Genomic DNA, 22,362 nt, shown 5'->3' on the forward strand with positions numbered 1-22,362 from the left:
AGAAGTCCCACTGTATATGCGCGCAGCTCGCTTAAATAGAAAAACAAGTGCTCAACCAACACCCAGTCTTCATATCACGTGCGTTTCCTAATACTCTGAGACACCCCCAGGCTTGATTCCAGAAATTATCTCCACATTTGTATGTTGCCTAATCCGTGAGTTGGCTCTTGCCGGGAAGGAAGCTCAGGGTGTACTATATTACCTTGGCAAATAACCAATGTCTTGGCTGAACTCAATGTTACAGTTTGTGTGTGTATAATTTAATACTGTATGACCCATCGCGGGTTGAATATCACATCACGTGACATTTATATATCCAATGACTGTGACATCTTCCTTGGCTAATATTCTGACTACTTTCCTTGACTGCTGTGTGCTGACATAGAAAGACGACCCCGATCTTGGGAAGAAAGTGAATTCAAATTCGGAGAATTCTTAGGCGAGAACCGAGACACCTTTCTCAAGCATAGCTATCCTATATTATCCGGCGGAAGAGCATAACTATCTGAGTAGTACAGAGTGTCTAGTACCAATTTGCTTCGCTCGACATCGCAGCTGCAGATCTCGCGTCCTCGTTTTTGAGAACCAAGAAAAACAAGGAACAGATATACTCGAGTTTGAATAATGAGCAGTATCAATTACATCTTTTTCTGGAGTTCTGCCTTCAGGACGACTTAGTTACCTAGTTTATACGGCAGTAGCTCCTCGTTGAACCGGAATTTCGGTTATTTCCTTTCAAGTTTGTTACTAGAATTCTAAAATCGTTGTTTGCAAAATGTCTATTCCATGCAGTGATAATGTTGGAGCTGTCACAGGTTGGGAACACCCTACTAAGAATGGGTCTATACCCAATCAATAGTACTAGGAGGAGCGCTCTGCCAACTATTACATGAAGACTTCAGGAAGAGACAAGCAACTGCGTACTGCGAGGAGAGCTTTCCTTGGACAATAGACCAAAAATTCGCCATTCTAGGAACGTCTAGAGTCACTTACCTTGCACAATAGCTCACATCCTCTCGTGAAGTCTTTTTTGTATGTCTTCTGTGATAAAAGGAATAGAAAAGGGCGTTAGGAGTGGATATATCATCTCGTGATATTATTGTGGTCTTAGAGTAAACAAATAAAACCCGTGATATGTATTTCTGAAGACTAAGGCCGAATTTTTAATTATCTTGCTTACAGCTCTCCGAGTATGAGAATAAGACATAAAGGTTCAGACCAAAAACTTCATCTGTAAATGCCCTTGTCATCTAAATTACTGGCTACATATAACACTCTGGCGTCTTTCCCAAGCGCTGCTCACTTGCTACTTGTATAAATCGCCCAAGATTGTTCAATCCCTCGCTCTTTATCATCACTGATAGGCTCGAAATCAACAGCGCTGGTATATGTGACGATCTGGGAAGGATCGTACTTGCCAAACGAGGCAGGAGCGGTCACGTCCTCGTACTTGCCAAACGAGGCAGGAACGACTATGCCCTTCTACCTTCCCAAGTGGACGAACGAGAATTAAGCGAGACAAACGCAAGGGTATAAGAAGGGAAGAACCCGCACTCAGATAGTTTCTCTTTTTTCTTTCTTCTTCGTACTTAGAATTTGGTTTGAATTGCACTCCTTTCTTCTGAATCGAATTGGCTCGTAACAGTATATTGTTCATCCTTTAGTGCTTGCCTCTTCCTTTGAGAGTGGACACACAAAGAAATAACATTATCTCTTGTATCGTGCTTGGTTTGAGATCGACGATAATGGCAGACATCACGAGCAGATTTAAATAGCCGCTCAACGCCAGATCCAGTCCGAGGAATCGAGAGCATAAGAGATATGATAGTTAAGTAGTAGACAAATCGAGTCTGAATCTTTTGACCTTGACCATCATTAGTTGTAAGCTTAAGGATCTTGAGTGCATTGAGGGTAACCTCAAGAGTCAAGACCCTCCGATAGACTTGTGAAATTCCTCGCATCATGGTCGAAGGAAGCGGCTTTGACAAGATGGGCTCATTCGATCGTAAGATCGGTAAATTGAAAAGAACAGGGACAACGAAGATTAGTACAGGGCTGATTGGCTAAATGTTGAGCCAATTGATGGGAACCTGGGGCCATAGGAAGATAGTAGCCTCGCCTTTACTGTGGGTTTAGCTTTGCTGGCATGTTGGGCCGCAGTATGTTGTAGACATGGTAAAGTACTGAGTGGAGGGGTCTTTCTATGTTGGAGGGGCATTAAGGGATGACGTAATTTAGCGCTAAACCCAGAGAAGCAAAACTAACTCGAAAGGGAAATTCATCGTTTACATAACCGATTTACTTTCCCAGGGTCCCTTCTTCCGGCCAAGTCTTCTTCTTCTTCCATAGCTATCAACATCCCTGAAACTTCTTCTTTCTCTTTTCCATCCCCTCATAAACTTTCAATATGCCTCGCCAATTCTTCGTCGGTGGTAACTTCAAGATGTACGTTGTCTCGAGCTATGCTACCCCGCGGTCTCAAGCCCCTCACATTTTACCAATGCCTACTCGTTCGCGCAATTGACCCTATAAAGGAACGGTGTTGCTAAGAGCATCACCGAAATCGTGAAGAACCTCAATTCCGCCAAGCTTGACGACAGCACCGAGGTCGTCATCTCTCCTCCCGCCATCTACCTCGCTCTGACCCGCGAGCTGGCCGACCCCAAGATTGGTGTCGCTGCCCAAAACGTTTACGACAAGCCCAACGGTGCTTTCACCGGTGAGATCAGTGTTGAGCAGCTCCGCGATGCCAAGATCAACTGGGTTGTTATCGGCCACAGCGAGCGCCGAGTGATCCTGAAGGAGTCTGATGATGTATGCATACCCCGCAGTCCCCGAAACCCCAATCATCCTCAAACACTGCAGCCGAATGAAGCATCAACTAACCACTGCCCCAATAGTTCATTGCCCGCAAGACCAAGGCCGCCATTGAGGGCGGTGTCTCTGTCATCTTCTGTATCGGAGAGACCCTCGAGGTACGTCATTAGAACCCGGTTTTCCTATTTTCGTTCCGATAGTGGGTCATCGGGTCCAGATCGGCTATATGTCTTCTGAATGCATCCCGCTCACACCCGATTCTTATGCAGGAGCGTGAGGCCAACAAGACCATCGAGGTCGTCACCCGTCAGCTTGACGCTGCCGCCAAGGAGCTGAGCGCAGAGCAGTGGGACAAGGTCGTCATTGCCTACGAGCCTGTCTGGTATGAACTTATGGCATTGCCTCTATATCTACATACACCTGGACATATCTAACATGTATTTGTAGGGCTATTGGTACTGGAAAGGTCGCCACCACTGAGCAGGCTCAGGAGGTCCACGCCGCTATCCGCAAGTGGCTCGGCGAGTCTATCTCCGCCCACGCTCAGGAGAGCGTTCGCATCATTTACGGTGGCTCTGTCAGCGAGAAGAACTGCCGTGAGCTCGCTACCCAGCCCGATGTTGACGGTTTCTTGGTTGGCGGTGCCAGCTTGAAGCCTGCCTGTAAGTTCTTAGCACCTGCCCATCTACCGATTCTTTTACCAAATTGGTACTAACAAACTTCTACAGTCGTCGACATCATCAACGCCCGCATCTAAGAGATTTCCGAAAGAAACCAATACCCCCATAGTGCCCCTATCATCAAAGCAAAAAGCTCTGTGATGTAGGCGTCAGAAGATAACAGCTTGGAAATTCCAGGAAATTATCACGAATCTATGTACATTTCTGAAGTATATTTCGATAACACATAATCGTTGCTACCCAGCGGAGCAGTTATTTCCTTAGAGACTGTCCAATGATATGCGCTAGACAACCCATGTAACCTATGAAGAATACAACACCGAGACCCCAACCCCCCGCCAATACGACATGCCAGGACCCCCACCTCCACTCTGGGCCGAGCCGGTGGCCGAAGCCGAAGAAGCAGAAGGCGACAATGAGAAGGAACCCGGACCTAGCCCAACGCCCGCGCTCACTAGAAGCTCCTTAACCCGGCCTTCCCAGAGAAGCCGCACATTCCAAGACTGGTCAATGCGCAGTTTAATGACAGAGTCACTCGTTTCAGCCTCGCTGTGAGCGTTGGAGCCTACGGGGCCCTCAGGGCGAGCCGGGTCCGCTAGGAGCGGGGAAGCTGGTGAGCCAGGCAGGGAAACGCTGAAGTCATGCATGCGTATTTTGCGGCGGGCCCATTCGAGATCGTCGTGAATGGGGGAGCTGGGATTCTTGGATTGACGCCACAGCTCGCAGCCTGCGACCATTTCGCTTTCCCAGCTGTAGACGTTGAAGCCAAAACGAGAGCTGAAGGCGAGGTTAGGCGAGGCGCGGAGGGAATATGTTGTAGATAAAGAGCCCACAATCGGGGCCAATGTTAGTGTTAGAGTGTAGGGGAAGGTCGATATAGGTGTCCGGGTGCTGGAATGTGATGATGATGGCAGGACCTTTGTGGCTGCGGGTAATGTGGTGAATCGCAGGCCGGTTGACATGCCAATCAGTGATGATATCGGGGAATAGTACGCCTCTGCACCTGCGGACAGGAGGGACAATGGCGGCGGGACGTCGTCGCGAGTGTATCGAGGATCTGGGCCGAAGTTCCAGAGTCCGCGCCAACCGAACAGGGCGTTGTCTGTGCTGAAGAGGTACTCATTGCTGTACTTGCCAGTATCGTGGGATAGCTGGGTGAGCATTGAGGCCTGTGGTGCGGACTTAGATTGCGGTGGTCCCCGAGTTGAGCAGACAGCTAGCGACAGCTGCATATTCGTAGAGATTCTGCGTAGAAAGAGCGCATATAGAGTGGAGGGAGGTGGAAGATGGAGAGAAGCATGGAGCAGAGTAGCTTTACGCTTTGCCTCGCTTTCTTTGCTATTTTCTCCGCCTTTAGGATTTGGTGGTTCTGAGTGGCTTCCGTCTGTGAGCCCGGGAATGCTAACGCCGTCTAAGAGCGAGTCATATCCCCAGGTCTGGATTGGGGCCGCGGGGGCCTGCACTTGACGGTATCCCGGGCATATCTTTCGAAGCGGGATTGACGCACTTCTGCTTGGTAGGTCGTTAAATGGCACGGTACTAAATAGATATGACACAGATCCATCGAGCAAGCCAACGGTGCCAAGTGTGTAACTGGTCGCGAAATGGGGAGTGGACAGTGACGAGAGGTGAACGCGCAACCGTTCGGGGGTCGAGAAGTCCAGGATCGCTGTACCAACTGTATTAGACCAGCAACTTCCCTGCCCCATAGAGAGACTTTTGGGGGATAAATCAATTACATACATTGAGCGGTGGTGTTGAGTGACGAGTACGAGTTGTCGCGATTCCAGTGGGTCGCCTCGGCGAAGGACAGCTGGATGTAGTCCATAAAGTCCAGCATTGTCCAGGCTCAGCCCTTGCAGGTGACAATATGATAGCACCGTGAAACCAAACAAGATCGTTCGTAGCAAGCGCAATTGAAGACCCGACCCTGAGAGATCACAGCTGATTGCCCCATTCAGGTTAGCGTTGGATAAGCCCGGCGGTGGGTTAATCCGGTTATCAGCGAAGAAAAAATGTCTGTGGGGGAAACATCTAACCTTCTGCCTGAATTCATTGAACCACCAATTCTAAAATCATAATTCAATATGCCTCGTTCAAAGCGTGCGCGCATCGTCCACGAGTCCAAGACTGCCAAGAAAGATCACAAGGAGCAGACCCGGCGCCTATTCGCCAATATCCGGGAATGTATTGAAGAATATGATCATCTTTTTGTCTTTGCGGTCGATAACATGCGGAACACCTATTTGAAGGATGTGCGCACTGAATTCGCCGATAGCCGGTAAGAATCATTGCTCCAATCGGAATTTGCATAAGATATTGAATGGAAAAAACGCTTGATCAACAGCGGTGGATCCGATATCAAATATTTATATGCAAATCCTTCAACCAAAAGATCAGTTGTCTAATTATGTCTTTCCAGAGTTTTCTTCGGCAAGACCAAGGTCATGTGCAAGGCCCTTGGCGCTGATGTCGAAAGCGAAGCCGCTCCCAACCTGCGCAAACTCACTCCTTTCCTCGCCGGTGCCGTTGGATTGCTATTCACCTCCCGCACTCCGGAATCAGTGATCGACTACTTCGAGAACTTCCGTCCCCAGGACTTTGCTCGCGCTGGAACTGAAGCCACTCGCTCTTTCACTATCCCCAACGGCCTGGTCACCGCACGGGCCGGCGAGATCCCTGCTGAGCAGGACGAGCCTGTCAGCCACACCATTGAGCCCGCGCTCCGCAAGCTCGGTGTCCCCACCCGCTTGGTGAAGGGCAAGGTCATGCTTGAGTTGACTGAGGGTCAGGAGGGCTACCCCGTATGCAAAGAGGGAGAGACTCTGGACTCACGACAGACTACGTTGATGAAGATGTTCGGTATCACCTCGTCCGAGTTCAAGGTCGACCTCAAGGCCTACTGGACGCGGAGTACTGAGGAGGTCAAGATCCTCGAGACTGAGGGTGGAATGGATGTTGATGCATAGATGGGGATCTTCATATTTTTCCGTTTTTTATTTCTTCTCTTTCCCATTCGGCTCCCGTGTGGCCGAAACAAGAACTCTGCTGGGCATCTTTTGGAGTTTGGTGAGGGCGCTTTCTTTGCAAATATATTGAAGACTTGTGTGTTTTATCTCTCTTTCTCTCGCATCCTTTTACAGGAGGCTTTCCCTCCTGCTGGATTATGAGCCTATGACAAGATTCGGATACCAGGTCGAAAAAAGTCTACAAATTTACCTCGTTCTTGGACATATATCAACCGTAGTGCAGAACCGCTAGCTGTATTGCCTAGACTTTCATCTTTCTAGCAAGATACCTGCCTTTCAGTCGTTTCACATGGTCCTTACCTGGTCTTACCTGATGGTTCACCAGATTCCATTTTTGCGCGGAAGAGGACAGAACTAAAATACAATACTTACCCCTGCAGAGAAAACGAAATCTCATAGGACCAAGGGGAAAAAAGGGGGAAAGAAAAAAAAGCATTGGAAAACGAGTCAAGAAAACACCAAGGGAAATAAGAATAGATAGAACGGGGAATACAAGCACAATTCATGAGAATCTCCGTCTGCCGAGGAGTTTAGATGGACCAAGCAGGGGATGTGGCGAATAACCACTTTGAAATCGAGTTGTGATGTTGGTATGAGGTGAAAACATTGACGGTTGTGAGCGTTCGAACTGAATTGCACATGGGCCAATTCATGATTTACCCCCTTACCCTTGAGAAAGAGTGATAAAACTGGGTAGATCAGTGATACCCACCAGTACACCAGCAGACCCAGACTTCATCGGAAAGAGGTAAGACCCGGGGGATAAGTGAAGGGTTTAATACCTTCTCCTGGAACGAGGATCATCGTGTCCAGGTTCATCCTCACGGTTTCGCTTGCGTCCATAATCCTCCCGGCCGCCGTCACGACCACCATCACGGCCACCATCACGGCCACCGCCGCCATACCTGTCACCACGTTCACCACGTTCACGGTCCCGGTCGCGGAATCGGTCTCCGTTTCGGTCTCCAGTGCCTCGATCTCCCATGCGGTCACGATCACGATCTCTGTAACGGTCGTCACGGTCATAGTCGCGGCGGTCACGGTCAGCGTAGCTATCTCGAGGCCGCACAGGCTCCGAATTGCTGCCAGTTGCACCACGGTCGAATCTGCCACCGGCGCCACCACCGCGGTCACCACGATCACCACGATCACCACCGAAGCTACCACCTCTGAAACCTCCGCTACGTCCACCGCCAGGGCCGGAGGGCGCGTTAGGGGGAGCCTGTCCACCGAAGCCGCCACGGTTGCCCTGGTATCCGATACCACCGCGAGGACCACCGAAGCGATCATTGCCACCGCGGAAACCTCCACCACGGAAACCACCACCTCCACCTCTGCCCCCGAAGCCTCCGCGGAATCCGCCCCCATACCCACCCGGTCCAGATGGTGCGTTGAAACCAGGTCCACCACGGGGGAGTTGCGCGACCTTGGTGTATCCGCGCCCTCCGAGACCGCCACCAAGGCGACGGGGCTTCCACCCCTTGGTGGTGCGGCCACGCTCGACATCTACCACGACTGGTCGTCCCTTGATACTGAAGTTCTCTGTGTCTTTGTAGGCCGCTGATATTGAGGAAGGAACTGGGGTCAGCAACATTTCTTACCGCAAGACGAATTAAATGGGTGGGTTGGATGCCAAGTAAATTGCCATGGTTGTGATACCTTTCATATCCTTCTCGCGCTCGAACACGACAAATGCATAGCCTCTGTGGGGTTTCTTTTTCTTGTCTGATACTGTATCTTTGACGATGGTAATCTGGTATCACAAAGTTAGAGCTGGTTATCTTCACAAGGGATAAGGAAAACAAGACATACTCTTTCAATGGGACCAAATCGGCCAAACTCTCGTTCCAGGTCAGCTTCTTTGGCTTCATAACTGAGGCGTGAGACAAAGATAGTCCTGAATGGGTCGCCTCGAGCTTGAGGATCTTTATCCGGATTGTCTGTAAGACATAGCCACGTTAGCCTCTTGAAATAATGTTAAATGTGAAAAGAGGATAAAGCGTACAGTTTTGCAGTCCATCCGCTATCTGCTTCTCTAACTGCTCTTTCTTCTCGACTTTCTCGCGCAATTTGCGCTGCACCCCGCTTTCAGTTGCGTTGTAGGGAACTTCATCGGCAAAAGTTTTAGCATCGGCAAGGAACTGGGCAACTCCAGAGATAGTGCTCTTCTGGCAGTCATCTGGTGCGCGATCGCCTGGAGGCAGATATCGAAGGGGTGGACGCGGCTGGAACAGCGCCAGAAGTGGCGGGGGTAGCTTATCCGTCATACTGAGTGTGAAACCAATGCAGATAAAGTGGGGATGTGAAGTAAAGACGATATGTGGAAGATGAGTGAAACCTCAGGAGTCAGAGCTTCGTGTCGCAGTTGTGGTCTTAGCGGGTCGAATGATCAAAGTGCTGCACACGCCATTGGTAGCGTGACTCACCGCCCTTGCCAATCACGTGCACCAGAAAATGCCCCGAGAGCCATCGCGACTTGTAAACTCCGGCTATAACTATTGACGGCTGGAAAGATGCCGTTGCGCGGAATTAGAACATCTACGGCGGCCAGGGTATGTGAAGTCCGTATGTTTGATATTCAATTGACGAACTGACCCAAATCTGCTTAGAACGGCGCCGGTGCCTTCATCCTACAATGCAAACGCCTTGACTTCCATTACTGCAACTGGGCGGGCAGCTCAAAGGGCATGGTGTAGGTGTATCCTAAATGGTGAAACTGAAACTTCCCAGGAACATCCGTACTGACATTGAACATCGCAGTACTTTCTTAGAGAAACACCTCCCCGCTTTCGCCCGCGAGAACCCTCAGATTGAAATCCGTGTCTCTCCCCGACCCCAGAAGCACCCTCTGATTAAGGGCCTTTATATCAATGGCCGTGAGAAGCCCGTGTGTGTACGGAACTTGGAACCTCACGAAATCCTGAAGAAGGCAATTCTCCTCAAAGAAGCTAGTGGAGAGAAGTTGAAGCGGGTCAAGAAGCCAGTCACAAGTTTGAATGAGAGTGTGCGTGGTATCTGGTCACCATACCACGGTGATCTTCGGGGAGTCTAGACGGATGTGTTTTATTATTTACGGTTCATGTTCTCTCTGCGGTGGTGACTATCAGGTATCCCCACTGCAACCTACTGTACTATTGACCTGGGTTGTGTTTATTTCTTCGTTCTTGTCTATTTGCTCCCTGGAAGCCAATGGTGTTTTGAAACCCATATTTTATGCATACAAAACTTGAGCCTATATCAATTCTCTTCCATGATTTCTCTATACCGGAGGTCACCGAAAGTTTGGCTTAACTCCGGACTCCGGGATACTTCTTTCATCCAAATCCGATGGTCACATATCTTCTTAACCTGATTTGGATTTGAAAGCATACATACGTTCCTAACAAGGCTGGTGTTGGCTAGCTTATTGCATGGTTCGCAATCTACTTGACCGGGGCTCGGCTTTTGCCAGTGTTCGCCCATCCCCTAGTTTCTACCTGCGTAATCCTCTTCCCCCACTCTCATATTTCATATTTCATCTGAACGCCTTACTTGCGAAAAAGTGAAGATGCAGTGTGGCATTTCTGCCGACACTCACTTTGGACCCCGAGTGCTGCCATGCCGTCGCGATTTCGACTTTACGTTGCTCTTCGAGCAGGGCATTCTCGCTTTGGCTCCGGATCTTTTATTCCTCACTCTATGCATTTTTCAGTGTATCATTTCCACAGAGAGCCCAAGAAAGTACGACGTAGTGCTGCTGGCACTTGGAAAGTGGTAGGTCTCCCTTTTCCTTTCCTGTAGCTCCGAAATTAGGCTTGCAAGCTAATGTGATCTTGAAATACCATGCAGGTAATTTCCACTCTACTACTAGCTCCGAAACTTGTTCTCCTCGTTTTGTGGTGTTTACCAAACTCTCCAAGAACAAAGCTCTCGGTTCCGTCCGCTGCAGTGGCAATGACCAGCACTCTGGCGTTGCTACTGCTATCACTCTATGAGCACACACGTTCACCGAGGCCTTCCAGTTTGATTTGCCTTTATTTGCTAGTGAGTATAATATTTGAAATTGCAGAAGTCCGGACTTTGTGGCTGTTATATCCTTCAAGCTATCCACTCGCAGCGACAGCCACTATTACACTCATAACCCGATCCCTGTTGCTCGTGTTGGAGACGAATCCAAAAGGCAAAAATCTTAGCCCACAATGCGGTCATGTTTCACCAGAAAATTCAACCGGAATCTTCAGTCACGGCACCTATTGGTGGCTCAATCGGTTCTTTATGAGTGGCTTCCGAGGCAACCTATCCCTCAATGATCTCTATCCCCTAGATGAAGAACTTTCTTCCAAGTCTACAACCTCCTGGTACCATCAGCAGTGGGAAAACAACGAAGGTGAATTCATATGATATGTCATGGATGATATTGATACTAAATCATGACTGCCAGCGAAACGCACGCAACGGCTCGCACTTTTCCGGGACGTGGTCTATAACTTGAAGTGGACAGTAGCAGCAGCAATTGCTCCTCGCCTTTGTTTGATTGGGTTCAAGTTCGCCCAGCCCTTTCTTATTAACGACCTTATTGACTACGTTTCCAAGAACGGCTCTAGTGAGTTATCTGGGGTCAAATATGGATTCATCGGCACGACGATGCTAGTCTATGTTGGGATAGCAGTGAGCAAATCATAAGTCCTTTTCTGGCTTGATACCTTATATCGCTAATGATCTTTATCCCAAATTTTCAGGCAAGCACTGCTCTCTACAAGCGTCAAGCTATCCGCATGGTCACTATGACTCGTGGGTCCTTAGTTACAATGATATATGCAAAGACCCTACACCAAGCTCCGGATAGAGGCCAAGAGGCTAGTCCGACTACGCTGATGAGCACCGATATCGATCGGATTGTCACCGGGCTATTAAACTCCCATGAGCTCTGGGCATCCCCAGTAGAGATTGTGATTGCGCTGGTACTTCTGGGTAAATCCATTGGATACCCTTCGGTGGCTGCTCTAGGTGTTGCTTTAGGTATGTGCCTTTTAAATCGGCAATAGAAAGACGTGTCAAAGAAAGTAACTAATCAAAATATAGTGAGCGTACTAGGATCGTCCTATCTCGCCCCTCAAATGCGCCAAAAGCAAAAGACTTGGGTACATGCTGTTCAGGAGAGAGTCAATTTTACTTCGATAATGCTGAAAGAGCTGGATCAAAATGTTCGGTATTGAATCAGACGTGGCATTCAAGACAAACGGTCTTCGTGAGTTGGAACTACATCAATCAAAGCCCTACCGATCAATGATTGTCGGTGTCAATGTTTTGAGTGCGTTGTCGACTGCCATCGCCCCTGCCCTAACAATAGCCGTGTACGCCACTACACAGCTGAACCTCAGGCTAGAGACACCCAGCACTGATGTTGCCTTCACAACTCTGTCCTTAATTCCTCTTTTGACAAACCCGGTAGTACTATTATCTGTCTCCTTGACTAGATTCACATCCACTATTGGCTGTTTTGATCGGATTCAAGAATTTCTTTGCAAGAAAAACCGAGTACATGGGCTCTCATCTGTTGATGAATACTTGCTGCCTGAGGACGTGTCAGGGATGGAACTCGAATCAGTGCCGACTCAGTCACAACCTCTTGTCTGCATGACTGATTGCTGCTTTAGCCTGGGCTTAGAGGCTCCAGCAATACTCCATGGACTAACGTTGAAGATCCAAAATGGTTCTTTTTTGGCTGTGACTGGCCCTCTTGGCTCTGGCAAGTCATCTTTACTCAAAGCAATGCTGTGTGAAATGCATTCTACGGAAGGAATATTGTCTGTTCGTTCGGTCAGAAAGGCGTATTGCCAGCAAGCTCCATGGATATTCAATGGCACACTAAGAACTAACATCATCGGAGAATCACCACTTGACGAAACGTGGCTCAAAGAGGTGGTATATGTCTGTAACCTGGATTTTGAAATCACAAGTCTTTCTCTTGGACTTGACACAGTGACTGGGAGCTCAGGAGCTCAACTTAGTGGAGGACAGAAGCAGCGAGTGGTAAGTATACCGGTAACCTCATTCCATCTTAGGTGCTAATTTGCGTGAGTTTAGGCTTTGGCTAGAGCAATTTACGCAAGACCATTTTTGCTGATTTTAGATGACATCTTTGGCGCCTTGGACACAGTGACATCAAGGCTAATTTTCCAGCGACTCCTCGGTCGTGCTGGCTTGGTCAGGAGGCTGGGTATCGCAACCATTCTTGTGACAACAGCTGGTTAGTCTAACTTGAACCCTTCAAATACTTACGGCGCTGACCATTGCCCTTATTTCACCAGTGGAACACCTCAAAGAAGCCGATAATTTGATTGTTCTTTCAAAGGACGGTCGCATGGAATTTCAAGGGCTTTTCGAAGAACTGGCGAAGAAGAATCAGTACATACAGAGTCTTTCGTGTTCCCCAAGTCCGGAAGACAGTGAAGTCGAAGAAGAGAGCAAGGACAGTAACTCCCAGGTGGGGGAAATACGAGAAGCGAAGAAAGAAACCAGACAAACGACTAAAAGAAAGACCGTTTCCAAAATCTCCAGGGGTGATGGGGACATCTCACTCTACACCTACTACATTAATTCGTTTGGTTGGTGGGCATTTGGGCTAACGCTGGCATTCGCAATTGTATACGTGTTTTGTATTGCATTTCCGCGTGAGTATACCCATCGCTAGATATATTCAGAGACATTGTTACTAAACCACATCGCAGAGGTCATGCTTAGCTGGTGGTGTGACTCAGCTCCTCCAAAAAATTATATTTATCTTGGTTCCTATGTCGGCATTTCTTCCATCGCCATTATCGCGATTGGGGCTTTTATCGGGTATGTTCTAAGCACTGTCACATCATATATCTATGGAGATATCTCATATACCTTAGGTTATTTTTGTCTGGACTGTTCCCAGGTCGGCTGTTAAGCTGCATAAGGTCTTCTTGGGCACAATAATGAGGTCAGTAATGGAGACAGACTCCTTTTATATTAGACTGAATGTGTTGCTGACGAGCTTTCCAGATCACCTTGGCCGAGCCTGGCTCGGATAGATACAGGAAGTTTGATCAATAGGTAAGCCATATATTTGAGATTCAACGTTTCACTTTCGATGGATTTAACCTGAAAAATTCTGAACATCTCCAGATTTAGCCAAGACATGTCTCTTCTCGACATGCAGCTTCCTGTTGCTTTTGGCATAACTCTCCAGAGTGCGAAGCTTCCTTCCTCAGCATTCACAAATCGTTAAATGCTGACTTTTATCGAGTAGGCTTTTTGACTTGTATTGCACAAGGGGCCTTGATCGCTACTGGATCGGGCTACATGTCTGTCATAATACCCTTCTGCATCGTTGCAGTATGGATAATCCAGGCTTTCTACTTGCGTACTTCACGACAGATCAGACTTCTCGATCTAGAAGCAAAGGCTCCTCTGTATACCCACTTCATAGAAACGACAGAGGGCCTAACTACTGTGCGTGCACTTCATTGGCAACGTCAATTTGCAGATCGGAATGCCGAGCTCCTCGACAAGTCCCAGAAACCATTTTACACCATGTATTCCATTCAGCAGTGGTTGCAGGTTGTTTTGGATCTACTTGTTGCGGGCCTTGCCACCGTTCTTGTTTCCCTAGCTGTTTTTGTGACAAAGCAAAGTAGCTCTGGGGCCGTCGGCGTTGCCCTTGTGAACTTACTTTCATTCACCTCAACGTTGACATTGTTGATTACCAATTGGACACAGCTTGAGACTTCTCTAGGCGCAATTGCAAGGGTCAAGCAATTTGTGACTGATCCACAGCTAAAACCTATTGCCAGAAGAGAGATGGCTTGTCTTGAGGACTGGCCTTCGGAAGGTCGAATGGAATTTCGAAGGGTTTCTGCTTCATATGGGTAAGTGTCTCTCAGCATCGCTCTTCAAAACAAATAGAAATGAACCAAAGAACTAAGATTGCTCTTAGGGGGGCATGATTCCGCTCCAGTTGTGCGGGATATCTCATTTACACTGGAAGGTGGGCAGAAACTTGGCATTTGTGGGAGAACTGGAAGGTAAGGCTGGATAAGCTTTATGAATGAGGCATAACTGATAAGTTGAATAGTGGGAAGAGTTCTTTACTTGCTTGCATCTTCTCTCTCGCGACGATCACGTCTGGCAAAATCTACATTGACGGCATCGACATCTCAACCGTTCCTAAAGAGAAGCTTCATTCTGCATTGGTCCCAATATCTCAAAATCCCCTGATTCTTCCCGGTTCTGTTCGCGAAAATATTTCCTTGGGAATATCATCAACGATTGATGACTCGGAGATGATTTCTGCCCTGGAGGGAGTCGGGCTTTGGAATCAGATCCGCGACAATGGTGGCCTGACTGCGAACATTGATTCAACCCATCTGTCAAATGGGCAAAACCAGATCTTCTGCATTGCCCGTGCTATTTTATCACCTGGTAGAATTGTCATCATGGATGAGCCTACGGGCGGGTTTGATGAACATACCGAGAAATTAGCCACAGAGCTTCTTCGTGAACGGCTGAAAGGACGCACTATCATTTCGATTGCTCATCAAATCAATACTGTGATGGACTCGGACTTGGTGATGGTTGTAGATCAAGGTACAGTATCTGAAATTGGAGAACCGCGAGAGCTTTTGAGTAGGAAGGGCATGTTTTGGCAGTTGTTCTGGGCATAAAAGGTGTCTAAATTGAAGTCAGCCAGCGAGAATCCGTTCAAATAGTCTTCCAAAGAACCACAATGGGCTCCACCGCAGGTTCCACAACGGGCCGTCCCGCACAATTATGTCCACACCGAATCAAGAACCGTTGGATATTTTTCGGGCTTACTAGACAGATTTCTCTAAGCCACATTAGCCACATTAGCCACGTCAATCGCATCATACTATGCTTGTGATGTAGGTTGGTTGGTTTTGATAGCAACTACAGGATTGGTAGGAATGTGTCTCTGCCATATTGCCCTAGTATCATATATATGTTAGCAAATCTTCAATGCCGCCGTCATAGTCTGGGTTAAACGTGGCATGATAAGCGCTTTTTTTGTAGCGACTTCTTTATTAAGCTTCAACCATGCACAGGGACTGTCTTACCTACTAGGGCAATGAGTTAACGGTATTAACGGTCACTTTCATTACCCACTACGTCACGTATAGTCACTATATGTTGTGGCTCACCAAGTACATGTGAGGCACAGTAAAGCACAAATGAAAAGTAGCCATACAAGCTCGCTATTACCCGTAGACCTGACGCGATTGAGTCTAGGCGCTAGGTTGAGCTCTTGGGCGAATCGGCTAGGGATGCTTGCACAATGTAATGAAATATACAAAAGAGGGACGGAGAGTACCCGCACGTGCTAAATAGAGGAGATTAGTTGACCATTCTCTTTTCTTTCTTTGCTTTTTGCTAATAGTGTTCCTATATCAAAAATCCTGCCAAGCAGTTCTAAATAAAACACCAAATCAATATTGTTTGCACGCACTCTTATCTCTCTCTCTCTTGTGAAGCCCACAAGTCAGAGTCTATGAATATCCTTGCCACCCCACGACAGGATGAACAGAAAAAGGAGGTACTCTGGTCGGATTGGTGGAAACTGAGGGGGCGGGATTTCGCCCGAGTGAACATCCTTGACATATTCAACCCCTGAATTATTTGTCCCGCACATCAGTTGGTCTCACTTTTACTACTCCATATGTTGTACCTTTCTTGATCTGGGAGCTCGCCGAAGCCTATTCCACCATGTCCCAGATCATAAACTCCTTTCAGCAACTAGAAAAGGTTCGTACCTTCTTTTGATTCCCTGCATGAGTTTATGTCGTTATATGGTGGCTGTGAGATTGAAGAAAGTACCTCAAAAAGGATAAGTTGAGTTGACCCCGCTAATTTTGGTCGCAGTTGGGTGAAGGCACCTACGCAACGGTTGGTATCCCCGAGAAGAGTTTTAGTCTTTCTGCAAGAATACAGTTCATGATAAGACTAGGTCTACAAAGGTCGGAACAATCAGACCAATGAGCTGGTGGCCCTGAAAGAGATTCATCTCGATGCCGATGAAGGGACGCCGTCGACTGCGATCCGTGAGATCTCCCTGATGAAGGAGCTTCACCATGAGAATATCCTGGCCCTGTATGATGTGGTTCATACTGGCAAAAGTCTCGTGATAGTGTCGGAATACATGGACAAGGACCTAAAGCGCTTTATGGACGACCACGGCGGCGCTCTTGATCTCCCCACCCTCAAGTTCTTCGCATACCAAATGCTGCGAGGCATAGCCTACTGTCACGAGAATAGCATCTTGCACCGGGATCTTAAGCCTCAAAATCTGCTTATTAGCCGGGGTGGAGATCTGAAGTTGGCAGATTTCGGTCTAGCCCGTGCCTTTAACATCCCCGTCAATACTTTCTCAAATGAGGTGGTCACCCTCTGGTACAGACCTCCGGATGTGCTCTTGGGGAGCCGCTCTTACAACACCAGCCTCGATCTCTGGTCAGCGGGCTGCATCATCGCCGAGATGTATACCGGTCGGCCGTTGTTTTCGGGAAACGCGAACAATGATCAGCTGCTCAAAATCTTTCAAGTGATGGGCACCCCGTCTGAACGCACTTGGCCGGGCATCAGTCAGTTGCCAGAATTTAAGCCCAATTTTCCTATCTACCCGAGTCAAGACCTGCGACTCCTGATCACCAGGATGGATCCTCTCGCAGCTGATCTGCTCGAGCGCATGCTGAAATTGCAACCCGAGCTACGGATCAGCGCCGCTGATGCGCTACGCCATTCATGGTTTGACAGTCTTGTTTCTGAGACAGGGATATCAACACGCAAAGTTCCTATGATTGTTTAGATTTCCAATGCTGCTAGGTACAGGAGAACATGGTAAACCCATAATAAAGAGTGAGGGCATTACGACGTCAGGACCATCATCAAGGGCAGGGGGAAACCAGGCTTGCCCTGGGCGTGTCTACGATTGAACACTCGAGACATGAAACGCAATCTTCATATAACCGAAGGCTGATATTGATACTTCTCATCCAATATCTTCCAGCCAACATAATATACTTCATATATCTAGTTCCTAGATCATAATGTCGAGGGCCACGGTGCCTGACTGATATTCTGAAGGTATTAGTTAGTCTCACAGTCGATCTTGGATACTTAGCAAGAGTAATCATATTTACCAGGCAGCCTGAGAACTAGAATACACTGCAATCTACCATGAGTTTCAGTACAACATCCACTGCGCAAATGATTTCTACGCTGACCTTCTGCGGTACTAGAGTAACCTTCTCATACGGCGTTCACATATATCGCCGTTTACCTCGCTAGTAGTAAAGCTGAAAACAAGTGATGCGGCTATACCTTACCACTCAATGATATTTCTTTGATCTCTAGCTTATTTTAGCTGCGGTCAAGTGTTACCAGAGTTGCCTACATAGTAGATCTCCATTGAACAATATTTATAATATTCTGCATATGATGAGCTACGAAACCACCGGGGTCATAACGCCATCATAAGTCACTGAATCGTAATTTGGATATAAATCATTATTTAAAAACGCCTGCCAGTTCAAATGCATCTTGGGTATCGACGGAATGAGGAAAGGAGATGGCCATAACACCAGAATGCAAATGAATGCCCGCAAAATCAATGCCCAGGGTAAATCACAGGTAAAGGTGGTACATAGCCGTCGGGCTACTTACAGGTTTATTACAACCTGCAACTTGGCACCTTGAGAACGGCTTTGTCTTTGAAGCTGCCTTTTTAGACTTTGAGATGGACCGATTCCCAGCGCATTCGCCACAATATACCTAAAAGAATTGTTAGTCTTTGTAACGGACTCTTCAGCTCAAAATGGACAATACTCACATGGCCACATGGTTTTGCAATATGAATCTGTTGTTTTAGCCCCTCTCCGGTTCCCAACTCGTCCTGGCAGTTCGGACAGATAGGTACGTCATCTTCTGCCAAAAGGCGAGTAAATCCTTCCGGTGCTGGGCTTAGTCCTTTATATGATGATCGAGGCTGGGGCGCCGGCTGAATAGGCGGATAAAGAACCGCAGAGTGAAGCAACCCCAAGTCACTCATGCCATTGGCACGATAGCCGGACCATGTCCCATCCGATCTTCTCGGCCGGCGTGTATGAGGAGGGAAGTGCATTGGTATTGGAATGCCATTGGTGTCGAAGTACCTGGGTTCTATTGGTCTCGGCCTGAGGGTAGAAGACCCAACAATCTGAACATCTCCACTGCCCGGCGAGACCTCCGCTTCCAGATCGATTACAGCAGGACGATCAGCCATGGTGGACGTGTGGTTCATCAAATCTCCCGGAAATCGTAATGGACGGGGGGGTGTGAAGGGACCGAATATTGATGTCACATTCCGATGGGGAGGAGAGTCTGGATCGTTTGTCAAGTCGATCACGGCATTATCTCCAGGTGAAAGCATCACCGGCCGTCGGTAGTCGAATCCATCTCTATCTCTTCTGGGTGGCAAGCGGGAATCAGATCGAGCGTGGTCGGAGCGACGTGGGTGGAAGTGCTGTTCCCAAGCGGCATCACCGCTTCCATCATCTTCTGTGGCCATCTCACGATGTCTTCGCTGAGAGAGATAGGAATCTTGTTAGCTAGGTTCTTAATGATCTGATCGGGTGCCCCGCCCGTTTCACGACGAGTGAAGGCTTACCTTGGTCCTGGCGCCCATAAACTGGACGCCAGAGTTTTCACTCATTTCAGGGCCTATTCCTGAAGTCAAGGAATGGTATTTTGCAGAGAAAGGAGAAATTGAAGGCCACCAGGGAGGTGAAAGAGCAAGATTGGAATCCATCTTTGTGTCTAGGCCGAGTCGCAAGGCGGCGAACTCGTGCCAATGTTATAAGGCGGTCTGATTAGTGGCCTTCCAGAATTCCAAAATTGACAAGACGAACTGGCTCTAGCAGCAGATATTTAACTCATTTCTGTAGGGATTTGTTGCTGTCTACTATGAGTATTCCACACCAAGTTTCATATGAAGTTTGGACCAAATGAAAGGTATGAATTCACGATGAAATCTTTCATTCGTCTCTAAATTTACCTGTGAATCTTGGAATATCATCTGTGAATACCATCTGTGAATATCATCGCACCAAGAGCTTTCAAATCAAACACCATGGAAAATTCAGAAGGTCGCATGCTCTAATATTACAGTATTTTCCTGGTGATCATGACTGTGCCTCTAGCACTGTGATCACACCCGCCTCATTCAACGCCACAATACTCTGAGCAGCTGATCCCCAAGCAACCGAGGTAGCAGGGACCGCACTCCGCAGAGGCTCTGACCACCCCTTGGAGGCCTTTGAGTATTGCTGGACAGTTACTCCGCCGGGCCCACCAGTCAAGAGGAATTGGCCAGTATAATCCCAGAAGATTGAGTCAATCTGGCTTCCTGTGTCCAGTACCTTGGTCTCCTTGGAGCTGCGGAGATCCCAGATTGATACAGTGGTGGACTGCGCGGCTACCGCAGCCAGGTAAGTACCGTTCTCAGAGAAGAACAGACATTTCACTGGGCCCGACATCGTATAGTCCGCAGCAGCGGCGCCGGTCTTGACATCGAAGATCTTGACTTTTCCGTCTGCGCCACCGGCCGCGATCAAGTGACCATCTGGGTGGAAGTTGACAGACAGTAGAGCTGAACAAAAGTGATTAGCATCGCGCTTGGATATATGAGTTCCATATGTTGACTTCTTACCTGCATCGCAGAAAATTTGGGAGACCACAGTGTTGGTGGCGAGATCATAAAGCACATAACTCTTATCAACACCAACAGAAGCAGCAATATCACCAGTAGCGTGGACTGTGACAGCCGTCACCTCACCAGAGTGGGAGGCGAAGCTTGCAACTTCAGCGCCATTCTCAAAGACCTTGACGGAGCCCGTAGAGGAGGCAACGACGGCCTTGTTTCCTGCCCATGTCGCATCGATGACTGGGCCATCTGTCTTGAGGGTCTGTACGACACTCTTCTGGGAGAGCGAGTAGACACCAGCCACGCCGTCAACACCGCCAACAAGAACCAGGTCACCTGTCGGGTTGATAGATAACGCGCGGCCACCGGGGTAGAGAGGTTCCGAGACCTCAGATGGCTTAAATGTGGAAATAGCCTCACTTGAGGCCCAGCCCTCGGGGACTGCGCGCTTACGCCGGGTCTTTGATAGTCTGTCCAATAATTAGTCGTCTATCCACAATGCGATGAAGAAGCACCGAATTCACGTACGCTGCCTGTGTGTTCTCAATTCGCTCCAACACTGCTTGGGGCAGGCCCGTGGAGTCCACCTGCATAGCCTCTCCTCCGGCGCGAGTGGCACCAACGGAAACGTTCGAAAGTGCCTCGCGGGCCTCGTCCCTCTCCTGCGTCAGGCGCGCAATCACCCGCACCGCGGCATCATGCTGATAGAGTGCCGAACTTAGCTCGCGCCTTGTCTGTGCCAAATTCTGCTGCAAAGTGAAGGCCTCCAGGGCCAAGGCATCCCACTCTTCTTGAAAAACGCTGAGCAGAGACGGGATAGATGTAAGAGTAGGGGGTCGAGGTCGGACAACGCGTTGCGACTTGAGATCGATCAAATCGTCGGTGGTAAGCTCCTCGCCGTTCACGGGATCTTTGCCATGCTCGGCAATGTATGCCTCAATAAGGCGCTTTTCAAATACGCTGCCTATTTAATTATGAGATTCATGTCGTGCGCGCAAGGTGATTTTGAAGACTTACCGCTCTTGGTAGAGACGACGGGCACTTGAGGTGCTTCTCCGGAGACTGTGAGAAAGGTTTAGTGAGAAACTCGCTTGAAAGAAGAGCACAAAATTGCGATTCATAGTAGGCTACTCACTAGCACAAAGCATAGTTAATTGGTATTGGTTGATGAGGGTTGATGGACAGGACTTGACGCGAAACGGCTCCTTGGACTTTTCGATGTGTCCTATTATGGTTTAGCGTCTTGAGCTGAGGGCGGTGTAGTAGGGCGGAATATTGCGACCTGCAGTGACGTAAGTCGGGCGAATTTTGTCCGGCAGAAAAGTACAGTCCTTCCCGTGATAGGTACGGGGCCAGAGAAATAGGCGGTGAGGCTTAGGAATGTATGGTCGCAGTAGCCCGCCGTATAGACCACCAGCTATCGACTTTCACAATTCTCCAATTCTTGCTTTGCATATAGAGATAACTTAACTTTCTGTTTCGATTGAACAAAATGGATTTCCCTCGATGATCTACAGAATAGGCAAAGGGCACGAGTACAAAGCTTTACTTAAAAGCTAGCAAGCGAATACAGCATTCCCACCATGCCTAAGAACCCAAAGTTTGAGTATGGTATGTCGCTCTGCACCTTTCAAACATGTCCCATGTCATTCTAATCTGTTATGCAGATGCAAAGCAGCCTGCATTTCTGCAGAAGCTCCGGGGCCAGTATGGAGACAGCACTGGTCGCTTGGAGCGGCCAGCCTTACGACCGACCAGACTCAAGGTCAATAATGACGACGACGATGACGAGCCTACCTACCTCGACGAAGAGAGTAACGAAGTGATTTCCAAGGAGGAATACAAGGCATTGGTTGGTGAAAGTGGTCCGAAAGGAGAGGACGAGGCCGGCGACTCAGCGAAGGACAAATCCACTGGCGATCAAGACAAATCCCAAACAGAAGTTTCTACCAACAAACAGAACAACCTCACTGAGGTTGGAGGTCAGAGGAAACGGAAAAAGGCCAAAGTGGTGGGTGAGGACAATGCCGAAGCCGAAGAAGTCCTTCCCAAGGCAACTTCGAAGAAATCCAAGAAACCCAAGAAGATCAAGCTCTCGTTCGACGAGGAATGAGAGTCCAGCAAGGCTGGAAAC

At 48.4% G+C, this 22,362-nt stretch overlaps 10 protein-coding genes across 10 annotated transcripts; 6 read left to right on the forward strand and 4 right to left on the reverse strand.

The window, feature by feature from the left end:
• Nucleotides 1-2,407: 2,407 nt before the first annotated feature.
• On the forward strand, nt 2,408-3,574 carry N7518_002159 (triose-phosphate isomerase TPI1; the record flags this gene model as incomplete). The annotated part of the gene is made up of 6 exons (XM_057183087.1): nt 2,408-2,445; nt 2,535-2,814; nt 2,901-2,975; nt 3,087-3,199; nt 3,265-3,479; nt 3,546-3,574. The coding sequence occupies 6 exons, from the start codon at nt 2,408-2,410 to the stop codon at nt 3,572-3,574; spliced, it is 750 nt and encodes a 249-aa protein (XP_057044537.1).
• Nucleotides 3,575-3,799: 225 nt separating this feature from the next.
• N7518_002160 (mitochondrial distribution and morphology protein 10) lies at nt 3,800-5,337 on the reverse strand (the record flags this gene model as incomplete). Its single annotated transcript, XM_057183088.1, has 2 exons — nt 3,800-5,166; nt 5,241-5,337. 2 exons carry the CDS (start codon nt 5,335-5,337, stop codon nt 3,800-3,802), a joined length of 1,464 nt encoding a protein of 487 aa, XP_057044538.1.
• Nucleotides 5,338-5,584: 247 nt separating this feature from the next.
• Nucleotides 5,585-6,466, forward strand: N7518_002161 (ribosome assembly factor MRT4; the record flags this gene model as incomplete). Its single annotated transcript, XM_057183089.1, has 2 exons — nt 5,585-5,778; nt 5,920-6,466. 2 exons carry the CDS (start codon nt 5,585-5,587, stop codon nt 6,464-6,466), a joined length of 741 nt encoding a protein of 246 aa, XP_057044539.1.
• Nucleotides 6,467-7,301: 835 nt separating this feature from the next.
• Nucleotides 7,302-8,793, reverse strand: N7518_002162 (U1 small nuclear ribonucleoprotein 70 kDa; the record flags this gene model as incomplete). Its single annotated transcript, XM_057183090.1, has 4 exons — nt 7,302-8,086; nt 8,186-8,279; nt 8,339-8,466; nt 8,532-8,793. 4 exons carry the CDS (start codon nt 8,791-8,793, stop codon nt 7,302-7,304), a joined length of 1,269 nt encoding a protein of 422 aa, XP_057044540.1.
• A 246-nt stretch (nt 8,794-9,039) lies between these two features.
• On the forward strand, nt 9,040-9,578 carry N7518_002163 (mitochondrial 54S ribosomal protein mL43; the record flags this gene model as incomplete). The annotated part of the gene is made up of 3 exons (XM_057183091.1): nt 9,040-9,078; nt 9,136-9,218; nt 9,287-9,578. 3 exons carry the CDS (start codon nt 9,040-9,042, stop codon nt 9,576-9,578), a joined length of 414 nt encoding a protein of 137 aa, XP_057044541.1.
• A 770-nt stretch (nt 9,579-10,348) lies between these two features.
• On the forward strand, nt 10,349-15,198 carry N7518_002164 (ABC transporter integral membrane type 1; the record flags this gene model as incomplete). Its single annotated transcript, XM_057183092.1, has 12 exons — nt 10,349-10,892; nt 10,947-11,173; nt 11,245-11,524; nt 11,588-11,667; nt 11,696-12,538; nt 12,593-12,755; nt 12,817-13,179; nt 13,210-13,348; nt 13,431-13,475; nt 13,672-14,403; nt 14,461-14,559; nt 14,610-15,198. The coding sequence occupies 12 exons, from the start codon at nt 10,349-10,351 to the stop codon at nt 15,196-15,198; spliced, it is 4,104 nt and encodes a 1,367-aa protein (XP_057044542.1).
• Nucleotides 15,199-16,255: 1,057 nt separating this feature from the next.
• N7518_002165 (uncharacterized protein) lies at nt 16,256-17,354 on the forward strand (the record flags this gene model as incomplete). The annotated part of the gene is made up of 3 exons (XM_057183093.1): nt 16,256-16,294; nt 16,412-16,435; nt 16,497-17,354. 3 exons carry the CDS (start codon nt 16,256-16,258, stop codon nt 17,352-17,354), a joined length of 921 nt encoding a protein of 306 aa, XP_057044543.1.
• Nucleotides 17,355-18,172: 818 nt separating this feature from the next.
• Nucleotides 18,173-19,334, reverse strand: N7518_002166 (putative RING finger domain protein; the record flags this gene model as incomplete). Its single annotated transcript, XM_057183094.1, has 3 exons — nt 18,173-18,319; nt 18,378-19,109; nt 19,194-19,334. 3 exons carry the CDS (start codon nt 19,332-19,334, stop codon nt 18,173-18,175), a joined length of 1,020 nt encoding a protein of 339 aa, XP_057044544.1.
• A 373-nt stretch (nt 19,335-19,707) lies between these two features.
• N7518_002167 (WD repeat PRP19 family protein) lies at nt 19,708-21,376 on the reverse strand (the record flags this gene model as incomplete). Its single annotated transcript, XM_057183095.1, has 5 exons — nt 19,708-20,174; nt 20,235-20,698; nt 20,757-21,192; nt 21,246-21,290; nt 21,364-21,376. The coding sequence occupies 5 exons, from the start codon at nt 21,374-21,376 to the stop codon at nt 19,708-19,710; spliced, it is 1,425 nt and encodes a 474-aa protein (XP_057044545.1).
• Nucleotides 21,377-21,811: 435 nt separating this feature from the next.
• N7518_002168 (DUF4604 domain-containing protein) lies at nt 21,812-22,341 on the forward strand (the record flags this gene model as incomplete). The annotated part of the gene is made up of 2 exons (XM_057183096.1): nt 21,812-21,839; nt 21,896-22,341. The coding sequence occupies 2 exons, from the start codon at nt 21,812-21,814 to the stop codon at nt 22,339-22,341; spliced, it is 474 nt and encodes a 157-aa protein (XP_057044546.1).
• Between the last annotated feature and the right edge of the window lie 21 nt (nt 22,342-22,362).

The sequence above is a fragment of the Penicillium psychrosexuale genome (genome assembly GCF_028828465.1).
Source record: "Penicillium psychrosexuale strain IBT 29551 chromosome Unknown utg000002l, whole genome shotgun sequence".
NCBI classification, from domain to species: domain Eukaryota; kingdom Fungi; phylum Ascomycota; class Eurotiomycetes; order Eurotiales; family Aspergillaceae; genus Penicillium; species Penicillium psychrosexuale.